Genomic DNA, 23,752 nt, shown 5'->3' on the forward strand with positions numbered 1-23,752 from the left:
GGTAGAATCTTGCATTAATCAGAAAGCGTCAGACTCCCATGGTCAATATAATCCTTTCAGGCTTTCTCAAAAAACATGGCTTAATAGAGGTAATAGGAGGATCAAATAGGATAGGGATTGTGAAGTGCCCTGTAGACTAAAAGTGTTCTCAACACATGAGAAGTTATTTTGAATATTATTAAATTGAGGGGAAAGGCAGGCTTAACGTGAATTACTCCTTGTTTATTTGTTCATTCATGTGTTCAGTCAACCAAGAGATAAATAGGGCAGAGCAGAGGATACAATGTGGGTATGAAATAGCCCCTGCCCTCAAGGAGTTTTCAGTCTCATAGAAGAGAGACAGTCACACACATAGACAACTACACTACTCTACTCCGTGGCATAAAGACTATAAAGAGGTGCATAAAAAAGATATAGAAGTTAGGATGGCAGAGGGATTGCTGCGGGCTGGATTTGCTAGGTCTAGCTTCAAGAAATAGAAGTAGAGTTGAAAGGTTGTAATTGAGTGAGAAAGCTCACAGAACAACAAAAATAATAACAACAATAATGAAAGCAGGTTTTTTATTTCTATGTGTGCCAAGGGTATCTATGGATGGTGATTAACATAATAAAATAAAATTTAAAAAAATGTATTAACAACTTGAATCACCACAATAACCATTGGAACGAGCTGCTATGATTAATCCTCATTTTTTTTAAGATTTTATTTATTTATTTGACATAGAGAGAGAGACACAGCGAGAGAGGGAACACAAGTGGGGGAGTGGGAGAGGAAGAAGCAGGCTTCCCGCGGAGCCAGGAACCCGATGCAGGGCTCGATCCCAGAACCCTGGGATCTGACGCTTAACGACTGGGCCACCCAGGCGCCCCTGATTAATCTTCGTTTTACAGATGGGGAAACCGAGGCTTAGAAAGGTGACACACCTAGTAAGTTGCAGAGCCAGGAATCAAACCTGAGTCCTTTTAATCACTACACTGTACAGGTGGGATGAAAGTCATGAGGAAACACACAAAAATGGTAAAACATTGTTCACAAATTATTAAATATCCAGTGTGGCTCATGAAGCACAGGATTTTCCAGGGATACAACAAAAAACAAACCTAGAAAGGTAGGTGAGGAAAAGCTTGGGCCCAGCCTGAGTCTCGGAATAAAGACTTTGGACTTTTATGTTATAGCTAACAGGTGGGGAGCTGTCCAAATAAAGATGGTGGCAATTGTCGGACTAGATGATAACATTACGAAGAGAGTATGTTCAGAGGCAGGAAAAGTAAAGAGATTGAGGGAAGAATTTTGGAACGGCTCTTTGCATTTTACTTGTTTTAAAATAAAATAATTCTGTAGGAGGTGTGGTCTGTTCAGCAGTCATTTGATGTTTGTTGTGAATTACTCCATTAGATGCTACAGTGATTTCGAGTGGGATTAATGCCCGGTAGTAATGTCCTCATAGAGATCAGGTGAAAACCTTCTGGCTTTTCTATTTCCTAATTTTTTTAAAAAAAGATTTTATTTATTTATTTGACAGAGAGAGACACAGCGAGAGAGGGAACACAAGCAGGGGGGTGGGGTGGGAGAGGGAGAAGCAGGCTTCCCACGGAGCAGGGAGCCTGATGCGGGGCTCGATCCCAGGACCCCGGGATCATGACCTGAGCTGAAGGCAGACGCTTAATGACTGAGCCACCCAGGCACCCCTATTTCCTATTTTACTACCAACACAACACCTTCAGGTGATGAGAACTAGAATCTACAGAGAGAAGATGCTGGGTATTGGTATGTTTCTAAAGGAAATTTGTATGAAAAGTTTGATCTCAATCTGCTTCTGAGAATTCACAGTAGAAAATTCTTCAGTCATCTTAAAGTAAACCAGAGGGTCCTTACAAAAATGCTCTGACCTCCTGACTTCATGAAGACAGATTCAGGACAGTTTCTATCATAATTGTGGATCACAGAGAAGATCTAGAAGGCAGGGGGCTACAGTGGGTGTTAGCATATGGAGCAAATGCACCCTCATGAGTGATAACTGACAGTGGCATCTGGTAGCCATGTTCAGCATCATGGTCGCAAAGACAAGTAGAAATATAGTTTATTCCCTACATATTTATGACTGCTGGCAGTCGACCCGATTCTTTAACACCTATTAGTATACCATAAATAATACTAAAAAAATAATAATTTTACTATACACCAGGCACTGAAGTGGATGCTGTTGAACAAAGGTAACTAAAATATGGAGGAAAGAGGCTTCATGTCTCACAGGGAGTTTGTGGTCTTCTGTTTCTTTGGAAGTTATCGCCTATAGTTATATGTAAGGGTTAACAGAAAGTATAAAGATACGAAAAGATACAAAGAAGAATAGTTTTTCCCCGGTAAAAGATGGTTTGGTGCTCATCTGACAGCAAGGAATTAAAAAATTAGTATCCAATCACAGAGAAAAGTAATCTTGATCAGTACTTGGGTAGTACTTTAAAAAAATGGCCAAGAACTGACCTTGTGATCGATAGAAGTGCTTATCTGCTACCCTTTTAAAGATTTTTTTTTTTTAATTCATTTGAGAGAGAGAGAATGAGAGAGAGAGAGAGCATGAGGGGGGGAGGGTCAGAGGGAGAAGCAGACTCCTCGCTGAGCAAGGAGCCCGATGCGGGACTCGATCCTGGGACTCCAGGATCATGACCTGAGCCGAAGGCAGTCGCTTAACCAACTGAGCCACCCAGGCGCCCTGCTACCCTTTTAAAAGGAAGTGCAATTCTAGTCTACCTAATAGATGTACATGACCTTAAAGAAACCATGCAAAGAGATTTCCCCTGACAGAATTCAGTCAGTTTTTCATTTTTCTAAAACACACTAAAATTAAAGAGCTAATTTCCCCTTAAGGGACATGTTTAATTTTAGAAGCATAATATTCAATCTAAAATTGAGGGAATTTAACCCATTTTCCACTAATTTATTAATGTCTCAGAATGCCAAGATCAAGATTCTTGCAGATAATGGCTTCACAGTAGCAACTTGGCCCGATGCCTATTATAGACATGCGGGGAAGAAATCTCAGAGAAATCGTAATTGTCAATGAGATTGCTGGGTTTGTTTTGATTAACAAGGGAAATGACCAAGTTTCCTTTTTAGATAGTGTTTTAGCTGTAACCATTTTAGTTCAGTTCGAACTACAGTTAAATGCTATTTTAAACTATTTTCGTTTATAGTATTCTGCTTTGGAGTTACATCATTGAGAAGAGAAGAGGTAATAATGGGGCACCTGGGTGGCTCAGTCGTTAAGCATCTGTCTTCGGCTCGGGTCATGATCCCAGAGTCCTGGGATCAAGTCCTGCAGGTTCCCTGCTCGGCGGGAAGCCTGCTTCTGCCTCTCCCACTCCCCCTGCTTGTGTTCCCTCTCTTGCTGTCTCTCTCTGTCAAAAAATAAATAAAATCTTTAAAAAAAAAGAAGTGGTAATAACTTCTTAAATCTTTCATGAGAAGTTACTAAATTCAAAGACCCAGAATTTTAGAGCTGGAAGAAGCTTTGAGATGATGTGGTCTAGTCCCCTCATGTCACAAGTGAGGAATAGCGGTCCAAAATACTTAAAAGACCCTTCTGAGTCTATCACAATAGATATCACCTAAAATATAGTAAAATGGGCTCTTGTCAAAAAGGTAGATATTAAATTGCTAACCTATATTATTCCTACTCTGATACCACCACCCATCTCCTTAGTACCTAATATAACACTGAACTCCTAGAAGGAGTGAACTCCTGATTGATATTCTGCAGTATTTTATGTTCTTACGTTAGTGTTACTGAGTTATTTAAAAATGTGAATGAGTACCTCTTACACTAAAATCAGACTATCCACATTACTTTAGAGACCCAGACACTAAAAACTAACTTACTCAGGATGAGCTTTCTAGGTACATATCTACTGTCAAGCCCAAGGGAAGAATCAGGGTGTAATAAGCATGAGAAGGCAGGCCCAGTAGGGAGCAGAATGGGGAATCAAGAGTGGCTCAGATGAGAGGGACCGAGAGTGGGCCGTGCTGAATTAGGCTGAACATCTCAGCTCTCATCTCTATTACTCTGCCAAACACGTAAGATGACAAATAGTTGTAGTTTTAAGCCACTAGTTTGTGATATTTTGCTCCCTAGCACTAGTCAATACGAACATTTTGCTATATAGAAATAGCTAATACTAATATAGGACTAAAATCCAATGACAAGATTGGATTTGGTAGATGAATACGGTAGAACAAACTAGATGGAATTTTACATCCTCCTTTAGTCTTCTGTATGTCTAAATCTTAGGACATTTCCAAAAAGCAACCAAGCAGTTTCTTGGAATGCTACAGCTTAAACCTACCCATTTTGGCATTTATTTTCCATGTAGTAGTTAGGGTTAATTTGTAACCATATAGGGTTGAAACCCTAAAATAGGACTTGTATATATAATGTACAAAGAACTCACATAAATTCATAATGATAGAGTTTCCTAACAGAAGAAAAAAATGGATTAAAAGACTTGAACAAACACATCACAAAGGAAGATATCCAGATGGCCAATAATGAAAAGGTGCCCAACATCCTCATTCATCTGGAAATAGACATTAAAGCCACAAAGAGATACCATCACACACTCTCAGAATGGTTAAAATGAAAAGGATTGACCATGCCAAGTGCTGGTGAAGGTGTGAAAGGAAGCAAAACTGTTAATGGAAATGAAAACTGGTACAACCACTTTGAAGAACTGTTTAGCACTATCTACTAAAGCTGAGCATAAATGTAACTTATGGCCTAGCATTTCCACTCCTAGGCATAACCTTAGAGAAATGCATATATATATTCACTCAAAGACATATTCCAGAATGTTCATAGTAGCATTATTTATAAGAGTATAAACTGGAAAATACCCAAATGATCAACAGGAAGGGCTAAATTGTGATCTATTGTTATAATGGAATACATAATGACAATTAAAAAGATGAATTGCTGTTACAGGTAACAGTAGGAGTGCACCTCACAAACATACTGTTGGATAAGAGAAACCCAATGCCAAAGAAATATACTATATGATTCCATTTATATACAGTTCAAGAATCAGGAAAATAATAAATTTATGGTTTATGAAGTCAAGATGGGGTTACACTGAGGAAAGAGATGGAGTAGTGATTGGGTGGAGACAGAGTGGAGTTTTTGGTGATAACAGTTATATTCTATTTCTTGACCTGAGTGGAGAATATACGAGTGAAAATTCAACAAGGTGTAAAAATAAGATTTCAGCACTTTCCTATTTGCATCTTGTACTATAATATAAAAGTAAAGATAAAAACACATCTATTATAATCTAGTAATATAAAATAAAAAACATACCTTTTCTAATTTAAGGTAACTCTCTCCTCCCCCACTTCTTTTGTGTCCATAAACATATGACAAGTGGCTCTGAGTTTGAATACGTAAAAGAGAACTAGATGAGTAGGAATAAGAGTATTCTGCAAAAATTCATTTTTTTAGATAAAAAAAGTTATAAGGAAATCTACCTTTTATCTTAGAAAAATAACATTCCAAATAAATGGCTGTTGCCATTTGAAAATTAGACTTTTTTATGTAGAAAACTCTTTATGAAATTGTCTGTGAAGTGGAGGTTATGCTGGTCTCCCACAAAGAAGCATGTGTGTCATAAATACTTCTAGCAGCCCTTGAAAAACTCAGTTTCCAGTACATCGAGATCATCTGGAAGAAACTAATTAGAACGTACAAATAGTGGCCAATTTCCTCTTGGTACTTGTGACTCAGAAGTCACTGGTGAAGTGTTATATCTTAATCTTGATATTCTGAAGAAATGAAATGCAAAGCATAGCCAAGATCCAATAAACCTATACTTTTTTTCTGCATTTTATTTATTTTTTATTTTTTATTTTTTTAATTTTATTATGTTATGTTAGTCACCATACATTACATCATTAGTTTTTGATGTAGTGTTCCACGATCCATTGTTTTCGTATAACACCCAGTGCTCCATGCAGTACGTGCCCTCCTTAATACCCATCACCGGGCTAACCAATCCCCCCTCCCCCCTCCCCTCATCCCTATTTTAGAGATAAGAAGGTTGAAGCTTGGAGAGGCTCAATAACTTGTCCAAGGTCAACAGAGAGCCAAGACTCATCCAAGTTTGTTTGACTTCAAAAGACACTACATTTAATGAAGTCACTGTTTTCAGATATTCATGCTCTCCATGTATTTTATGTTACTTGGTTTCCAATAGCAGAGCTCTCAGACCCAGTTGTTTGGTAATACATTTCAACAATAATAAAGTGGGGTGCTTTTTCTACAAACATTTTAAATAAGTAGTTCATATTTACTGAGCACATATTATGTGCCAAATGCTGCATATGTATTAATTCTTTTGCTTCTCACAGCAACTTTTGAGTGTGGTAGTATAATTACCGCCATTTTGCAAAGGAAAACATCTGTCCTCTGTGACTCAACCCTCTGCCTTGGTTCTCCATCTCCATCACTGGATGCCCCTTCTCAACTTATTCTACAGGTTCCTCTTTACCCTCCTGACCTGTGACTTGTCACTTTTGGAGAGCCCCAGAGCTCAGTCCTCTTTTCTCTTTCTCACTCCACTATGGTGCCTCATGATTTTAAGATCCATATCTGTGCTGTTGACTTAAAAATTCCTATCCCCTGCCCTAACCTCTGCAGGGAAATCCAGGCTTAAATACCCAACTGCATACTCCACACATCACTTGGATGATAGACAGACCTCTCAAACGTAACATCCAAAACTAAACTCTTAATTTTCCCCTAAACCCATTCTTCTCACAGTCTTCCTTATCTCAATATGTTTTCCTTAAAATTTTACCACAGCTAAATTCAATTTGATTAATAAAATCTATAGTTTCAATAGTTTTCCTAAACAGACTACTGAATTTGCTGACATATATATTCTGAGATTTACTGAAAAATATATCTGATTCCAGAGTTGAGATTTATGGTTGTATGCATACACACACACACACACACACACACACACTTAGAAATAATCTGTGTACTTTTAATAGTATATAAATAAAATCAATATTTATATCTACGATTATAGATACACTCTTCTAAGATGCAATGTGTCATACTTTTAATAGTATATAAATAAATAAAAGTACTAAAAGTAAAATCAATGCAACAAGTATGTCCCACTGGCAAATGAAAAGGTGCTCCACATGGTTATTCATTGAGGCAATGTATATTAAACTTAAAGTGGGATACCACTACACAACCAATAGAAGAGTTAGCATGAAACAGACTGAGAATACGAAGTGCTGGTGAGGATGTGCAGCAAGGGAAACTCTCATATTAGAGGGAATATAACTCATGTTAGTGGGAATATAATATTTAACATTAAAATATGTCCTCAAAAGGGCATCTATTAACTTTCATCAAGTCAACACCATCTGCTTTGGGGAAGCACTATTTTTCTGTCTCATTCTGTTGGGTCTGTTCAACATACATTCCTGCCTCCCCTACCAAAAGAGTAAAGAGTATATTATATCCCTGGACATAGTGATTACTGTAATGGTCAGCATTTGCTTCAAGCTAAGTCACTAAGAATCTTTTTGGGGTGATCTAGTCTCATTTCTTTCTCTGGCATCATAAACTTTAAAGATAATATAAACTTGTGGCTGCTGGGGCCATCAGGCCTAAAGGAGAGCCAAAGGCCAAAAGGAGAGCCTTTTCTAGGCAAGGAGACTGGAGAGGCAGAATGCTATGACATTACTGAACTTGTGTTTGAAGCCAGGATATACCTTGGACTCCTGACTTTTGTAGGCTAATAAATTCCCTTCTGATGCTAGGTTACATTAGGTCTCTGCTATTTGTACTTGATGGTGTCCTTCTATATTGTTGAGTCATTGCTCCTCATTTTCCCAATTTAAGACCTTAGGCTTTCTATTGCAATTTTTGCATCTATTTAGCTTTATCTAAGAGTGATAGGAAGGTATCTGAATGGAGGCCCATAAACTTTGAGTTTTATACATTCTTTCATAAATTTATTTCCTTTGTATTGCTAAATATTTCCTAGTTTCCTTTAAAAATGAATGTCTTTTTGTTTTAAATGTTTAATTATTGGGGGGAAGGAAAGATGGTGGAGGAGTAGGGGACCCTATTTCAACAGGTCCCCGGAACTGAGCTGGATATCTACCAGACCACTCTGAGCACCCACGAAACCAGCCTGAGATGTAAGAAGATCTGGATCTCTACAAACAGAATATCACAGGCGGTTGGTTTTGAGGTACGAAGCGGAGAGCCGTGATTCTGTGGGCAGATATCGGAGGATAAACGGCAGCGGGAAGGTGCCTGGCCCTGGGGATCCTACACCCCTGGTGAGTGACAGCCTCGATTGCTGGGGACGAGGCACAGATTCGCAGACCGGTAGCGGCGGAGAAAGGACTTTAGGGCAGCCCCCGGGGTGGAAACTCTCAGTGGCGGGGTCGCACGTGCGATCTGGGGGCAGCTGGTGGTTTTAGAAGCACAAAGGGCAGAGACGTGCCCCGACCCGGAGGCAGGACTGGGGGCGCTGCAGAGGGGCGCACAACCCAGGACGCTGCAGTTTATAGCAGCAGGGACAGAAACGGAGATGGTGTGGCCTGGAGAGCTCACTGAAGAACAGACAGCGGTCTCTCTGCTCTGAGGCAGAGGGTTGGAAACGGTCTCTTCTGCTCTGACTCGCGGAGGAGACGCGGAAAGCTGCCAGGGAAAGCCGCCAGAGAACAAAAGCCCCCAAAACTGATTCCCGCTGAGCCCATCCCCCGCCACAGGGGCGCAGGGCAACTCCACCCAAACAGGGTTGCCTGAGTAACAGCGCGGCAGGCCCCTCCCCCAGAAGACAGGCTGGGAAAACAAGAGGCCAGCAACCCTAAGGTCCCAAGAAAACAGGTGCATCTTGCTTGGGTTCTGGTGAATAATTTGGACTGTATACATTCCCTCAAACACCCATCAACAGAATGACAAGGAGGAGGAGCCCCCAAAATAGAAAAGACTCAGAGATTATGACTTATGCTGCAGATTTACAAATGGATGCAGATATAACCAAGATGTTGGAGATGGAATTCAGGCTAGCAATTGTGAAGACAATGGCTAGAATGGAGAAATCAATTAATGGCAACATAGAGTCTCTAAGGGCAGAAATGAAAGCTAAATTGGCAGAACTTAAAAATGCTATCAATGAGATCCAATCCAATCTAGATAACCTAACAGCTAGGGTAACTGAGGCAGAAGAACGAATAAGCGACCTGGAAGACAATATAATAGATAAAAAGGGAAAAGAGGAGGCCAGGGAAAAACAACTCAGAATCCATGAAAATAGAATCAGAGAAATAAGTGACACCATGAAGCGTTCCAATGTCAGAATAATTGGAATCCCAGAGGGAGTGGAGAGAGAGAGAGGACTAGAAGATGTATTTGAGCAAATCGTAGCTGAGAACTTCCCTAATCTGGGGAATGAAACAAACATTCACATCCTAGAGGCAGAGAGGACCCCTCCCAAGATCAAGGAAAACAGGCCAACACCCCGGCATGTAATAGTAACACTTGCAAATCTTAGAACCAAGGAAACCATCTTAAGGGCAGTTAGGAGGAAGAGATTCCTTACGTACAGAGGGAGGAACATCAGAATAACGTCAGACCTATCCACAGAGACCTGGCAAGCCAGAAAGGCCTGGCAAGACATATTCAGGGTACTAAATGAGAAGAACATGCAGCCAAGAATACTTTATCCGGCAAGGCTTTCATTTAGAATGGATGGAGAGATGCAGAGCTTCCACGACCGGCAGAAGCTGAAAGAACATGTGACCACCAAGCCGGCCCTGCAAGAAATATTAAGGGGGGTTCTATAAAAGGAGAAAGATCCCAAGAGTGATATACAACAGAAATTTACAGGGACAATCTATAAAAACAACGTCTTCACAGGCAACATGATGACAATTAATTCATATCTTTCAATAATCACTCTCAACGTGAATGGCCTAAATGCTCCCATAAAACGGCACAGGGTTGCAGACTGGATAAAAAGACAGGACCCATCCATATGCTGCCTACAAGAGACTCATTTTGAACCTAAAGATACATCCAGACTGAAAGTGAAGGGATGGAGATCCATCTTCCATGCCAGCGGACCTCAAAAGAAAGCTGGGGTAGCAATTCTTATATCAGACAAATTAGATTTTAAACTAAAGTCTGTAATTAGAGACACAGAAGGACACTATATCATTCTTAAAGGGTCTATCCAACAAGAAGATCTAACAATTGTAAATATCTATGCCCTCAACATGGGAGCAGCCATCTACATAAGCCCACTGTTAACCAAAATAAAGAGTCATATTGATAACAATACCTTAATTGTAGGAGACCTCAATACTCCACTCTCAGCAATGGACAGATCATCTAAGCAGAAAATCAACAAGGAAACAAGAGCTTTGAATGATACACTGGATCAGATGGACCTCATAGATATTTACAGAACATTCCACCCTAAAACAACAGAATACTCATTCTTCTCGAGCGCACATGGAACTTTCTCCAGAATAGACCACATACTGAGTCACAAATCAGGTCTCAACTGATACCAAAAGACTGAGATTATTCCCTACATATTCTCAGACCACAATGCTCTAAAACTGGAACTCAATCACAAGAAAAAATTTGGCAGAAATTCAAACACTTGGAAGCTAAAGACCACTCTGCTCAAGAAGTTTGGGTCAACCAGGAAATCAAAGAAGAACTTAAACAATTCATGGAAATCAATGAGAACGAAAACACATCAGTCCAAAACCTATGGGACACTGCAAAGGTGGTCCTTGGGGGGAAATACATAGCCATCCAAGCCTCACTCAAAAACACAGAAAAATCCCGAATTCACCAATTAACTGTACACCTTGAAGAACTAGAGAAAAAGCAACAAACGATGCGTAAGCCACGCATTAGAAGAGAAATAATTAAAATTAAAGCAGAGATCAATGAATTAGAAACCAGAAACACAGTAGATCAGATCAACGAAACTAGAAGTTGGTTCTTTGAAAGAATTAATAAGATCGATAAACCACTGGCCAGACTTATCCAAAAGAAAAGAGAAAGGACCCAAATTAATAAAATTATGAATGAAAGGGGAGAGATCACGACTAGTACCAAGGAAATAGAAACAATTATTAGAACTTATTATCAACAACTATATGCTAATAAATTGAGCAATCTGGGTGAAATGGAGGCCTTCCTGGAAACCTATAAGCTGCCAAGACTGAAACAGGAAGAAATTGACAACCTGAATAGGCCAATAACCAGTAACGAGATTGAAGCAGTGATCAAAAACCTCCCAAAAAACAAGAGTCCAGGGCCTGATGGATTCCCTGGGGAATTCTACCAAACATTCAAAGAAGACATAATACCTATTCTACTGAAGCTGTTTCAAAAAATAGAAACAGAAGGAAAACTTCCAAACTCATTCTACGAGGCCAGCATTACCTTAATCCCCAAACCAGGCAAAGACCCCATCAAAAAGGAGAATTTCAGACCGATGTCTCTGATGAATATGGATTCCAAAATCCTCAACAAAATCCTAGCTCATAGGATCCAACAATACATTAAAAGGATCATCCACCACGACCAAGTGGCATTTATCCCCGGGATGCAAGGGTGGTTCAACATTTGCAAATCAATCAATGTGATAGAACACATTAATAAGAGGAGGGAGAAGAACCATATGGTCCTCTCAATTGATGCAGAAAAAGCATTTGACAAAATACAACATCCTTTCCTGATTAATACTCTTCAGAGTATAGGGATAGAGGGAACATTCCTCAAGTTCATAAAATCCATCTATGAAAAACCCACAGTGAATATCATCCTCAATGGGGAAAAGCTGAGAGCCTTTCCCTTAAGATCAGGAACACGTCAAGGATGCCCACTCTCGCTACTGTTGTTCAACATAGTACTAGAAGTCCTAGCAACAGCAATCAGACAACAAAAAGAAATAAAAGGTATTCAAATTGGCAAAGAAGAAGTCAAACTCTCTCTTTTCGCAGACGACATGATACTTTATGTGGAAAACCCAAAAGACTCCACCCCCAAATTACTAGAACTCATCCAGCAATTCAGTAATGTGGCAGGATACAAAATCAATGCACAGAAATCAGTTGCTTTCTTATACACTAACAACGCAACTGTAGAAAGAGAAATTAGAGAAACGATTCCATTTACAATAGCACCAAAAACCGTAAGATACCTCGGAATAAACCTAACCGAAGAGGTAAAGGATCTATACTCTAGGAACTACAAAACACTCATGAAAGAAATTGAAGAAGACACAAAAAGATGGAAAAATATTCCATGCTCATGGATCGGAAGAATAGACATTGTTAAAATGTCTATGCTACCCAGAGCAATCTATACCTTCAATGCCATCCTGATCAAAATTCCAATGACATTTTTCAAAGTGCTGGAACAAACAATCCTAAAATTTGTATGGAATCAGAAAAGACCCCGAATCGCCAAGGAGATGTTGAAAAAGAAAAACAAAGCTGGGGGCATCACGTTGCCCGATTCCAAGCTATATTACAAAGCTGTGATCACCAAGACAGCATGGTACCGGCACAGAAACAGACATACAGACCAATGGAACAGAATAGAGAACCCAGATATGGACCGTCAACTCTATGGTCAAATAATCTTTGACAAAGCAGGAAAAAACATGCAATGGAAAAAAGACAGTCTCTTCAATAAATGGTGCTGGGAAAATTGGACAGCCACATGCAGAAGAATGAAACTCGACCATTCTCTAACACCATTCACAAAGATAAACTCAAAGTGGATGAAAGACCTCAATGTGAGATAGGAATCCCTCAAGATCCTAGAGGAGAACATAGGCAGTAACCTCTTTGACATCGCCCACAGCAACTTCTTTCAAGATACATCTCCAAAAGCTAGTGAAACAAAAGCAAAAATGAACTTTTGGGATTTCATCAAGATAAAAAGCTTCTGCACAGCAAAGGAAACAATCAACAAAACAAAGAGGCAACCCACAGAATGGGAGAAGATATTTGCAAATGACACTACAGATAAAGGGCTGGTATCCAAGATCTATAAAGAACTTCTCAAACTCAACACCCAAAAAACAAATAATCAAGTCAAAAAGTGGGCAGGAGATATGAAAAGACACTTCTCTGAAGAAGACATACAAATGGCTAACAGACACATGAAAAAATGTTCATCATCATTAGCCATCAGGGAAATTCAAATCAAAACCACACTGAGATACCACCTTACACCAGTTAGAATGGCCAAAATGGACAGGGAAAGAAACAACAAATGTTGGAGAGGTTGTGGAGAAAGGGGAACCCTCTTACACTGTTGGTGGGAATGCAAGTTGGTACAGCCACTTTGGAAAACAGTGTGAAGGTTCCTCAAAAATTTAAAAATAGAGCTACCCTATGACCCAGCAATTGCACTCCTGGGTATTTACCCCAAAGACACAGATGTAGTGAAAAGAAGGGCCATATGCACCCCAGTGTTCATAGCAGCAGTGTCCACAATAGCCAAACTGTGGAAAGAGCCGAGATGCCCTTCAACAGATGAATGGATAAAGAAGATGTGGTCCATATATACAATGGAATATTACTCAGCCATCAGAAAGGATGAATACCCAACTTTTACATCAACATGGATGGGACTGGAGGAGATTATGCTAAGTGAAATAAGTCAAGTAGAGAAAGTCAATTATCATATGGTTTCACTTATGTGTGGAACATAAGGAATAGCATGGAGGACACTAGGAGAAGGAAGGGGAAAATGAGGGGGGCGGGAATTGGAGGGAGAGATGAACCATGAGAGACTATGGACTCTGAGAAAGAAACAGGGTTTTAGACGGCAGGGGGGATTGGTTAGCCCGGTGATGGGTATTAAGGTGGGCACGTACTGCATGGAGCACTGGGTGTTATACGAAAACAATGGCTCATGGATCACCACATCAAAAACTAATGATGTATTGTATGGTGACTAACATAACATAATAAAATTTAAAGAAATCATTGGAAAAAAAATGTTTAATTATTGAGGACTTTAGTATCTTAAGGAGCTGAATAGGGTAAATATCAATATTCGTATTTTATAGAAGGAAAAGATTATACAAACAAATGAAGTCATTGAGTCTAAGATCAAGGGAGATTGGTAAAAGGTACAAAATAGGAATCGATATAATCTAATGCCTATCTCAACACATTTTCCATTAGGATTTGATGAATATATTATGTATTAAAAGAATTGATAATCTTTAGACCAGTACCTGACCTAAAGTCTTAAGGGATATAGAATATGTTTAATTCTTATATTCAACAAAGAAAATATCAGTGTCTTTGGTATCAAAGTTCTGGTTGACTGAATATTTTCCCATTAAAAAATCCTTTTCTGCTCAGATCCTGTTAAAAATTTGATATTTTTTTTTTGTTTATTGAATATTAATTCTATGAATGTTAACAATTTTTTCACAAAAAACATAGTGGTAAACTATTTTTTAATGGGAATTTTACTTACAAAGAGTTTGAAATGCTAATTGGGCCTCTTAGCGTAAACAGGCTGTGTTGTGTAAAAACTCATTTTATTCCTTTTGAGGAAGAAAAGCTCCAAAAGTTGCAAAAGAAAGAGTATTACAAAAAAGGGAAAAGAAAGTTTCCATTAATATTTGATGAACAATTGTTATTGAAAGTATCCCATATTCTAAGGCACCCTTTTTACTTCCCTTTCCTCAAATTGTCATTCTCAATTATTTGACCTTATGGATACCTAATCCTATCTTAACCCAAATTAGGAGAACAGGAATGGAAAAAAGCAAGAAAGACAAAAAGAGAAAAAAGATAATGACTCTAGGGAATATTAGAAAAACATCCAAGTAAGACAGAATCGAGTAGTACTGACAAGTGAGAAACTGAGAACAGAACATGAAAAAGAATTGGGTGGCTGGAAAGGAAAGGGGGAAGAGTGGAGGATTGACAGTGAGGAACAGAGTGGGAGAGAAAAAGTTGAGACAGTAAGCAAGTGGGTACAAGAGAGGTGAAAAGAAGAAAAGAGAGAAAAAGGAATTTAAAAAGAAATTAAAAAAAAAAGAAATTGAAAAATCCAAAGTTTGCTCATTTGCTATACGAAGTTAACAAGGCTTAGAATAATACAACAGAGGTAGTACATAGATAATTTTTCCAGATATAAATGTGTGTCCTTTTATGGTAATTAAGAGCTCTTATGCTAAGACTTCTATTCAAAAGTCTGATCCTGAATTATGGTGTGAAACCATTTACAGAGATCAGAACAACTAGCCCCATGTAGAGGTTAGTATATTTAATAATTTAATATATGATTAAAAAAATTAAAAATCAGTGGATATGTGATAGATTCTTTATTAAATGATTGGGATATTAGGTAACTATTTAGGAAAAAAATATTTAAATTCTAAGAAAAATGCTGAATAAAAAAAAAAAAAAACTTCAATATGTCCAAAAGGAGAAATAAACTACTGACAATTTTCAAGAAACTGATAAGGAGGAATGTCCTTAATATATAGTTTATACAAACCAATAAAAAAATTAAGAGCATATCCAATAGAAAAATGAATAAAGGACATAAGCAGACAATAAGAAATGAAATTGGCTAGTGGTCATATGAAAAAATGTTCACTTGCACTAGAAATTTTTTAATAGTAAATTAAAATATAAATGCAATTTTCACTTAACAAATCAGAAAGATTAAAAACGATAATATCCAATGTTGACAAGCTCTGGTGAGGTAATTACACTTAAAACATTGTTGGTAGTAATATAAAATAGTATAACCTTTCTGGAGGACAATTTAGAATGACATGCCAAATATTTAAATAAGAACTACATACTTCAGTGAAATCAGAAATACAGACAAAGATTTGGGTAAAAGGATATTCATTCCAGTTATTTGTAATAGCACTTTATTGGGAAATGGTTATGGAAACACAGCATTTATTTTTGAGTGGGGTATGAAGTAGGAATTTAATAGAATTTTTCCCATGTGGCTAACTAATTGACCCAGCATCATATAGTGACTAGTTCAACCTTTCCCAACAGATGTAAGACTATACCTTTGTTTCCATATCCACAGTGGTTTGTTTCTAGGTATTCCATTCTCTTCCATTGATCTCTTTATTATCCCATGGCTAATATTACATAGACTTAACGGCACCATTTTAGAATGAGTCTTGATATTGGGTAGAACAAGTTTTTCTGCTTTCCTATTGTTTCAAAAACATTTTGGCTGTTTTCCTCCTCCTACCTTTCTTACTCCATGTACATTTCAGAAATACCTTATTAAGGTCCCCCCAAAGATCCTTTTAAGATTTTGAATAGAATTGAATTTATGGATGCATTTGACAGAAATGACATCTCTTAGTTATTAAGACTTCCCATTCAATAATGTGACATAGGTCTTCATTTAAGTATTTTTTAATGTATATGCCTATATCCGTATCTATATATCTATATCTATGTAATGGGCACACACAACTTTTGTTATATTTATTCCTTTTTATTGCTATTATAAATGGTATCTTAAAGTTTTAACTTTGTTTTTGACTGGTATAAAGAAATGCAACTGATTTTTGTATACTGATCTTATATCTAGCAACTTAGAGACTTTTTAATATGTTTCCTTCCTGATGGCCCACTTTCCCCTGTATTAGGGGGCTATTTGAGAACTCTGAAGTGTGGAAACTGTCAAACATCATTCAGAATGTGTGAATTGGGGTGAAGGCAGACAGATAGGTCATGCCATCCCCTCCTGACTCTGGCAATAATGGAACATGGAGGAATTTCCTTTGAAGCAGTGTCCAGCCCCATGGGAGATGTCTCTTTGAGGTAGAGTGCTCAGGCCCTATAGACTATTGTCTTCAGTTTGGGAGCTGGTTCCTTTTAAGCCTTCAGGTTTTAGCTCACATGTCACCTTTTCACTGACTACCTTATTGGCATCTGCTAACTCTCACCTGTACCTTCCTGAATCCAGTTCATGCCCTTTATAGCAGGTAATGATCACACTTCATGAGTGTTTGTTTGATCAAGTTCTTGTTTACTGTCTGTCCTCCCCATCTACTGCAAACTTCATAAGGGCAGGGACTAAGTCTGTTTTGTTTACAGGACTCCTGTATTTTGATACCTGCCACTTAGCCCAATAAATATTTGTGGACTGAATGAATGATTAAATATGTTAAACATCTGTTTCAATGCTTAATGTTAATAATATATTGTATCATCATTTAAAATATATTTTACTGTATAATTTTATTTTGACTCACAACTAACTTTAAAATAGGTTTTGCTAGTCCCCATTTGACAAATGAGGTAACTAAGGCACAGGGAAATAAGTAACATGGTCCAAATTAACAGCTAGATATCAGTGGAGTGAAAACAGAGCCCAAATCACCTAACTCCAAATAATTCAAAACTATATAACAAAAGAGAAAGAAAAAGAAAAGAAGGAGGGAGAGGATATAAGAGAAAGATAGACGAGGGAGGAAAGTTCATTTATTTCTGAATTTTCCATCTCAAGGGCATATTATACGGTTTATTCTGCTAAGAACTCCTTAAATCTCATACTTTAAATCTTTTCAGAAACCTCATACCTCATTAAAACATTTCAGGCCAGTAGACATATTAACACTTTCAAGCAACACTGTTCTACATGAATCATACAGAGTGGGAAATAGAGGAGTTTGCAGTTATAGAATAGTCTCTTTATCTCTGCTACATTTCACCAGTATAAAACTTACAGGTAAAATCCAGTCAGATAATCACGTCTGATAATTGTAAGAAGTACTAACAACATGATTTAGTTTCAATTTTAAGTTCCAATTCATTATCTCATAATTTTTATGCCTTAGTTAACATTACACAAAACTTTGGCTCTCTTGTAACATTTAAAATCCAGAAGAGTATATCTTCCAAGTTTTACTATAGTTGTGAGGGTAGAAATAGAACTAATTTCCATTGGAAGCATTAACTGAAAGAAAGAATACTATACTACATTTTGCTAGATAGGTCTCCTAAGGCAAGGGAAACAAAAACAAAAATAAACTATTGGGCCTACATCAAAATAAAAAGCTTTTACACGGCAAAGGAAACCATCAACAACAACAAAAAAAGGTTACCTACTAAATGGGAGAAGATTTGCAAATGATATATCTGATAAAGGGTTAATATCCAAAATGTGTAAAGAACTTCTATAACCCAACACCGAAAAACCAAACAATCCAATTAAAAATGGGCAGAAGAACTGAATAGACCGTTTTCCAAAGAAGACATTCAGATACAAACAAACACATGAAAAGATGCTCGACATCACTAATCACTAGGGAAATGCAAATCAAAACCACAATGAAATATCATCTTACCATCTGTTAGAATGGCTAAAATAAAAATGTCAAGAAATAACAAGTGTTGGTGAGGATGTGGAAGATAAGGAATCCTCATGCACTGTGGGTGGGAATGTAAATTGGTGCTTTGGAATGGGGGTTCTTCAAAAAATTAAAAATTGCTATACCATATGGTCCAATAATTCCACTATTGGGTTTTTACCTAAAGAAAACAAAAACACTAACTTGAAAGGATATATGCACCTTTATTTTTATTACAACATTATTTACAATAGCTAAGATATGGAAGCAACCTAAGTGTCCATTGATAGGTGAATAGATAAGGAAGGTGTATTATATGATGCAGCCATAAAAAAGGATGAGATTCTGCCATTTGAGACAATATGGATGGACCTAGTGGGTATTACACTAAGTGAAATAAGTCAGACTGAGAAAGGCAAATACCATATGATTTCACTCATATGTGGAATCTAAAAAAAACGGACAAATGAATAAATAAAAAGCAGAATCAGGCCTATAAATACAGAGAACAAACTGATGGTTGCCAGAGGGGAAAAGGTGGGGGTGGGTGGGCAAAATGGGTGAAGGGGAGTGGGAGATAGAAGTTTCTAGTCATGGGAATAGGTCATGGGAATGAAAGGCACGCATAGGGAATATAGTTATTGGTACTCTAGTAGCATTCTACGGTGACAGATGGGAGCTATGCTTGTGGTGAGCACAGCATTACATACGAACTTGTCAAATCACTATATTGTACACCTGAAACTAATGTAACATTGTGTGTCAACTCTATTTAAAAAAAAAACCACTACACTCAACAGTATTTTTCTTTTAATCAATGATTCTCACTGATTTTAATCAATGATTCTATCTGTCCCCTTTTCTTTTTTTGTTCCTAAATCTAATGATAAAATGCTTGGTAATTTCTATTGATTCTGATGAGCGAGCTTCCTACTGTGAAGTTACAAGAAGGAAAGACATCTCCTATTTTTCTTAGTCTCCATGTAGTAAAAGACAAAGTACCAGCCCTTAAGTTAATAATACTATTTTTGTGATTTGGAGGGGAAAATACTTTGCTGCCCAAAGGTAATCCACACAGAAGAACTGAGAGCTAGGTGAAACACTCTGACAGAATAGGACCTTATTATAGAAGCTATTGACACAAGAACTCTAAATCGCTGACAAGTACCACTCACCTCCTCTTCCTGAACCCAACAGAGTAATGATATAGTATTGATGGAATTCTGTCTGTTGCAGGAGGACAGAACAGTCCATTCTTAATCCAGAGTGGTTTATCAGGGATGGACAATGACATGACCTAGAGCTTAGTGAGCACGACCTCAGGACTGACATACCCATCACTGAGACATCATATTCTATCAGCAGTGTTGCTTCTTGTCCACACTGTTTAAGAATGCTCATGGCTTCAGCATGTGTGGTTCCGAGAAGCCGAATTCCATCCACACTGAGCAACCTGTCGCCAGGTTTGATGGTGCCCTCTCTGAAGGGAGAACAGAGAAATGGTCTTCATTAGCGTAACCTAATGTGGTTTAGCATTAATGGTCACTTAGCCAAAGCAGTTCTTTCACGGGTTCAGCCCTCCATCCTATTTGCATTTCCTTTTAAGCATCGAGTGTGATAGTAAGAGATGAGAGAGGTAACCCTGAACAGAAAATTGCTACAATATGAGTGTCAGTAATAAGGTAATAATTGCACATTAGTCAACCACCAAGTCACCCACACTTAACTCTTGGGGCGCAAAAGTACCAAACACACAGTTTTGCTTTTCTAGGTTTTTGCCAAAATGTCTCAAATTGATTTATTAGAGCCCAGAAAGTAGCATTTACCTAGTTTTCCAAAGCCAGGTGAGCAGAAAAGCCAGCTGATTCCATTCAATTTATTACTGGTGAAAGCAAGTGGGACAGGGAGCACTGGTGAAAAATTTCCCTAGTCTATAAATTTCCCTACTGATTTATCAGGCCATTTTGGCAATCATTAAATTGATTCAGTCTCATATGCCCTATGAGACAGGGAAATACTATTCTTTCCGCTGTGACCACAGACGCTCCAGGCACTAGAAGAAGATACCTCAGGACGTGAGGGACACCACTAAAATATAGCCAAGGAGCCTTCCAGATCATAGTCTCCCTGCCTCAGGGAGGGTCATGGAGATGAGAAAATCAAACGGGGATTACAAGTTTAGGATTTAAAAGGATAAAAATCTCTTAAATATCCTTCACCTAGATAATCCTCTAAGAATTTTGACTAAATTTTTATCTTAAATTTTTAGATTCCACTTCATCCGAAATTAAATTGGTTATATGTTGCTCACAAACTAGTGGCCAGCTTCTGACATTTTTGTCAATCTCAACCTAAACATTAATAAGGAACAAAAATATTCTTATTTACTTCCAGAAGAATAATTCACAAGAGAAGCCCAAGAAAGGAAAAAGGCAAGATGTCTGTAAAAATTTTGACTTTGTATTATCTTCTGCAAAGGCAAACATATTATAGCACAGGGGAGAAACCAGTATCTTATTTTATATTAAACACAAACTTTTTAGAAAAGGAAGGTAACAGCATGAGTTCTGAAGGAAAATAAACCTGAATTCTTATCCTAACTCTTCCATGTATAAGCCAGCTGGCAAGTCACTTAACCATACTGCACCTCAGTTTTATCACCTGTAAATGTGGATAAAAAATATTTCATTTAGTAGGCAGTTGTAAGGATAAAATAAAATAATGTCTGCCAAGCACTTAGGACATTTCCTGGCACGTGGTTGGTTACATGCTCAATTAATACTATGTATTATTACTATTTCTATTGCCTAAGAGAAGGTTTAAAATCTGTATCCTTGTTTGAAACATAGTACAGAATCAGGGGTAATCGGGGCATTTTTCTCCTACCCCTCAGCAATATCGAATGGCAGGAGTTGTGGTTTTCTGCCTTTATGGAATCGACTTTTGCTGTGGGAAATTAATACAAAGACAAGTATCTCCTGAGACAGCTAAGTTGTGAGTTTACTTAGGAACCCCCCCCATCATGTTTATGATGTGAAAGCTAAAGGAGCTGCCCTTTCAAATATTCAAATCAGTAAGGAAGAGATAGCTCTAGACACTGACAACGCTCCTTCCCTTTTATTAAAAGTCACTTCCAGGGGTGCTGGGGTGGCTCAGTAGGTTAAGCGTCTGCCTTCGGCTCAGGTCATGATCTCAGGACTGGGATTGAGCCCCGCATCGGGCTCCCTGCTTAGCGGGGAGTCTGCTTTTCCCTCCACCTTTCTCCTCATCTTATACTCTCTCTCTCTCTCAGATAAATAAATAAAATCTTAAAAAAAAAAGTCACTTCCATTCTGACATATATAATCATTATCAAAAAGTAATAATAATCCTAAGAATGTGGATAATAGTCACAATCAAAATGCCACCACCTATCTTTCCAGATTAGGAGATTAGCAACTGGAGATGATGCATGTAAAGTGCCTGCCTTAAAAAAAGCCAGCCGCCTTTTATTAAGTACCTACTGCATGATAGGTCCCCTGCAAGGCATCAGCCAGTCTTTGATGAAATTGAAGACCTTGAAAGGTAGGTATTGTTATCTACATTTTACAGTGCAGGAAACTGAGCTCAGAACTGTTAAGTCACTTGCCAAACACGGAGGGTAGTTCAGTGTCGAGTCTGGGGTCAAACCTTCTTTCTTCTGATTCCACAGCCCAAACAATTTCAGTTTTCACATTCCAACATATTTGCTTTCCCCAGCTTTGTTTAATCTATTTGGATAGTGACACAGAGAGATGAAGTTTACCTGTCAGCAGGTCCTCCGGGACGAACGCATGTTATTACAACTGGACGAGATTTATTTCTATCGTCATGTGCTCCTCCTAGCAAAAAAGAAAAAAAGAAAGAAAAAGAAATAAAGAAAGAAAGAAAGAAAGAAAGGAAGAAAGGAAGAAAGAAAGAAAGAAATACAGCTTAGCAATGCTTCCGTTAAAAAGAATCACTTACAAAATGCCAGCCGAGAAACTAAAGTACATTTTGTTAATGTGTAGAGGAAAACGTGTAAATTTTTTCCAAAAATCTTACTCATTTTATATAGAATACGCTTTTGGAGTCACAATGTCTCCACCTGTCCATAAATACATGGCTGCATTCAAGGGTGACATAGAAAATATTTAACAACTAGTGTCACAAGAGCATGAACTACTTACGAGTACTAGCCTAATCAGAACAGTCCGTTATGAACAAGGTGCAGGTGGGTATACCGGGGGCCAACGAACCTGGGCTATAATACAGGTGAGTAGGTCTACAACCTGACATAAAGGAAGCAAACACTGAAGAGGGAAAAACTATATAAGTATCTAAAACAAGAAAGAAAAAATTCAAGAGGCTGAGTGCGTTCCATTAAAGTTGGGCTGTTCAAAAAATTGGGGGCAAATTTGACAGACTATTTAAAAAAAACTGCAACGCTTAAATGGAGATTTTAGTTCTGTATAAGGACAATTTATGCTCAAGAATTCTTGGAAACAGAAAAACTTCAAGATGGAAGGTATTTTTTTTTTTATAAATTCTCTTCTAAATCCAGGACCCCTTTGTAAAACTTCCATAATCTGTGCTTCCCCAACCTCTTCTTGAGACCCACCAGTTGGCCTACTTATTAGGTTTGAGGCAGCCCTTTCACATTTGGACACGTAGGGGTGTTAGAAGCTTCTTTCTAATTATTCATCTGATATCTGTCTTCCTTCAACTTTCATCTCCTGGTCCTTGCTCTATTATTTAGAGCAGTGAAACAAAAATGGATGCTCTCTACTATAAGAAACATTTTCTGAAAGTTGAAAACAGTGATTATACACCTGCTAAGTCTCATCTTCTTCAGGCTGGACATCTCCACTTTCTTAACTATTCTGCATCTGACCTGATTTCTTTATACATCACCATCGTGGCTGCCCACCTGGTGGTCCCTAGTTTGCCAGTATCTGATAAGTATGAATATTACCATCAAATATTCCTTCCCTAACGTCTGCCTGGTAGAACAGACTGGCATTCCTCAAACTTGGAACAGGTAGAGAGGTCAACTTAAAGAATCTGGCCTCAAAGGAAAATCAAAAGACATTCACTGTTCCTGATGAAGGGAAATGCTTCCTTTCTGCTCACTTCTATTACAAATGATTTATTCAGTCTGGCTGATTATACTCCATTTCAGTATCTCACTCTTTCCCTCAGTTTGATGGCTTCTTTCAAAGTTCCTCCTTACTTACAATAGGAAATTCACAACTTCCTCAGAAAAGCATTTTAAAATGAAAATCATGACAATAAATTACAGCCCATGCGTACCCATATTTATATAAAT

General features: G+C 38.0%; 1 protein-coding gene across 7 annotated transcripts in view; it reads right to left on the reverse strand.

The window, feature by feature from the left end:
• The window catches only part of GRIP1 (glutamate receptor interacting protein 1), a 660,303-nt gene that overhangs the window by 119,558 nt on the left and 516,993 nt on the right, over window positions 1-23,752 (reverse strand). For all 7 annotated transcript variants that reach the window (XM_078076240.1, XM_078076238.1, XM_078076241.1 and 4 more), the window contains 2 exons: window positions 22,211-22,286; window positions 19,761-19,906 (listed from right to left, as the gene is read on the reverse strand). In XM_078076240.1, the coding sequence (XP_077932366.1) occupies window positions 19,761-19,906; window positions 22,211-22,286 (222 nt within the window). The remainder of the gene's footprint in view (window positions 1-19,760; window positions 19,907-22,210; window positions 22,287-23,752) is intronic.

The sequence above is a fragment of the Halichoerus grypus genome, chromosome 6 (assembly GCF_964656455.1).
Source record: "Halichoerus grypus chromosome 6, mHalGry1.hap1.1, whole genome shotgun sequence".
Lineage (NCBI taxonomy): Eukaryota > Metazoa > Chordata > Mammalia > Carnivora > Phocidae > Halichoerus > Halichoerus grypus.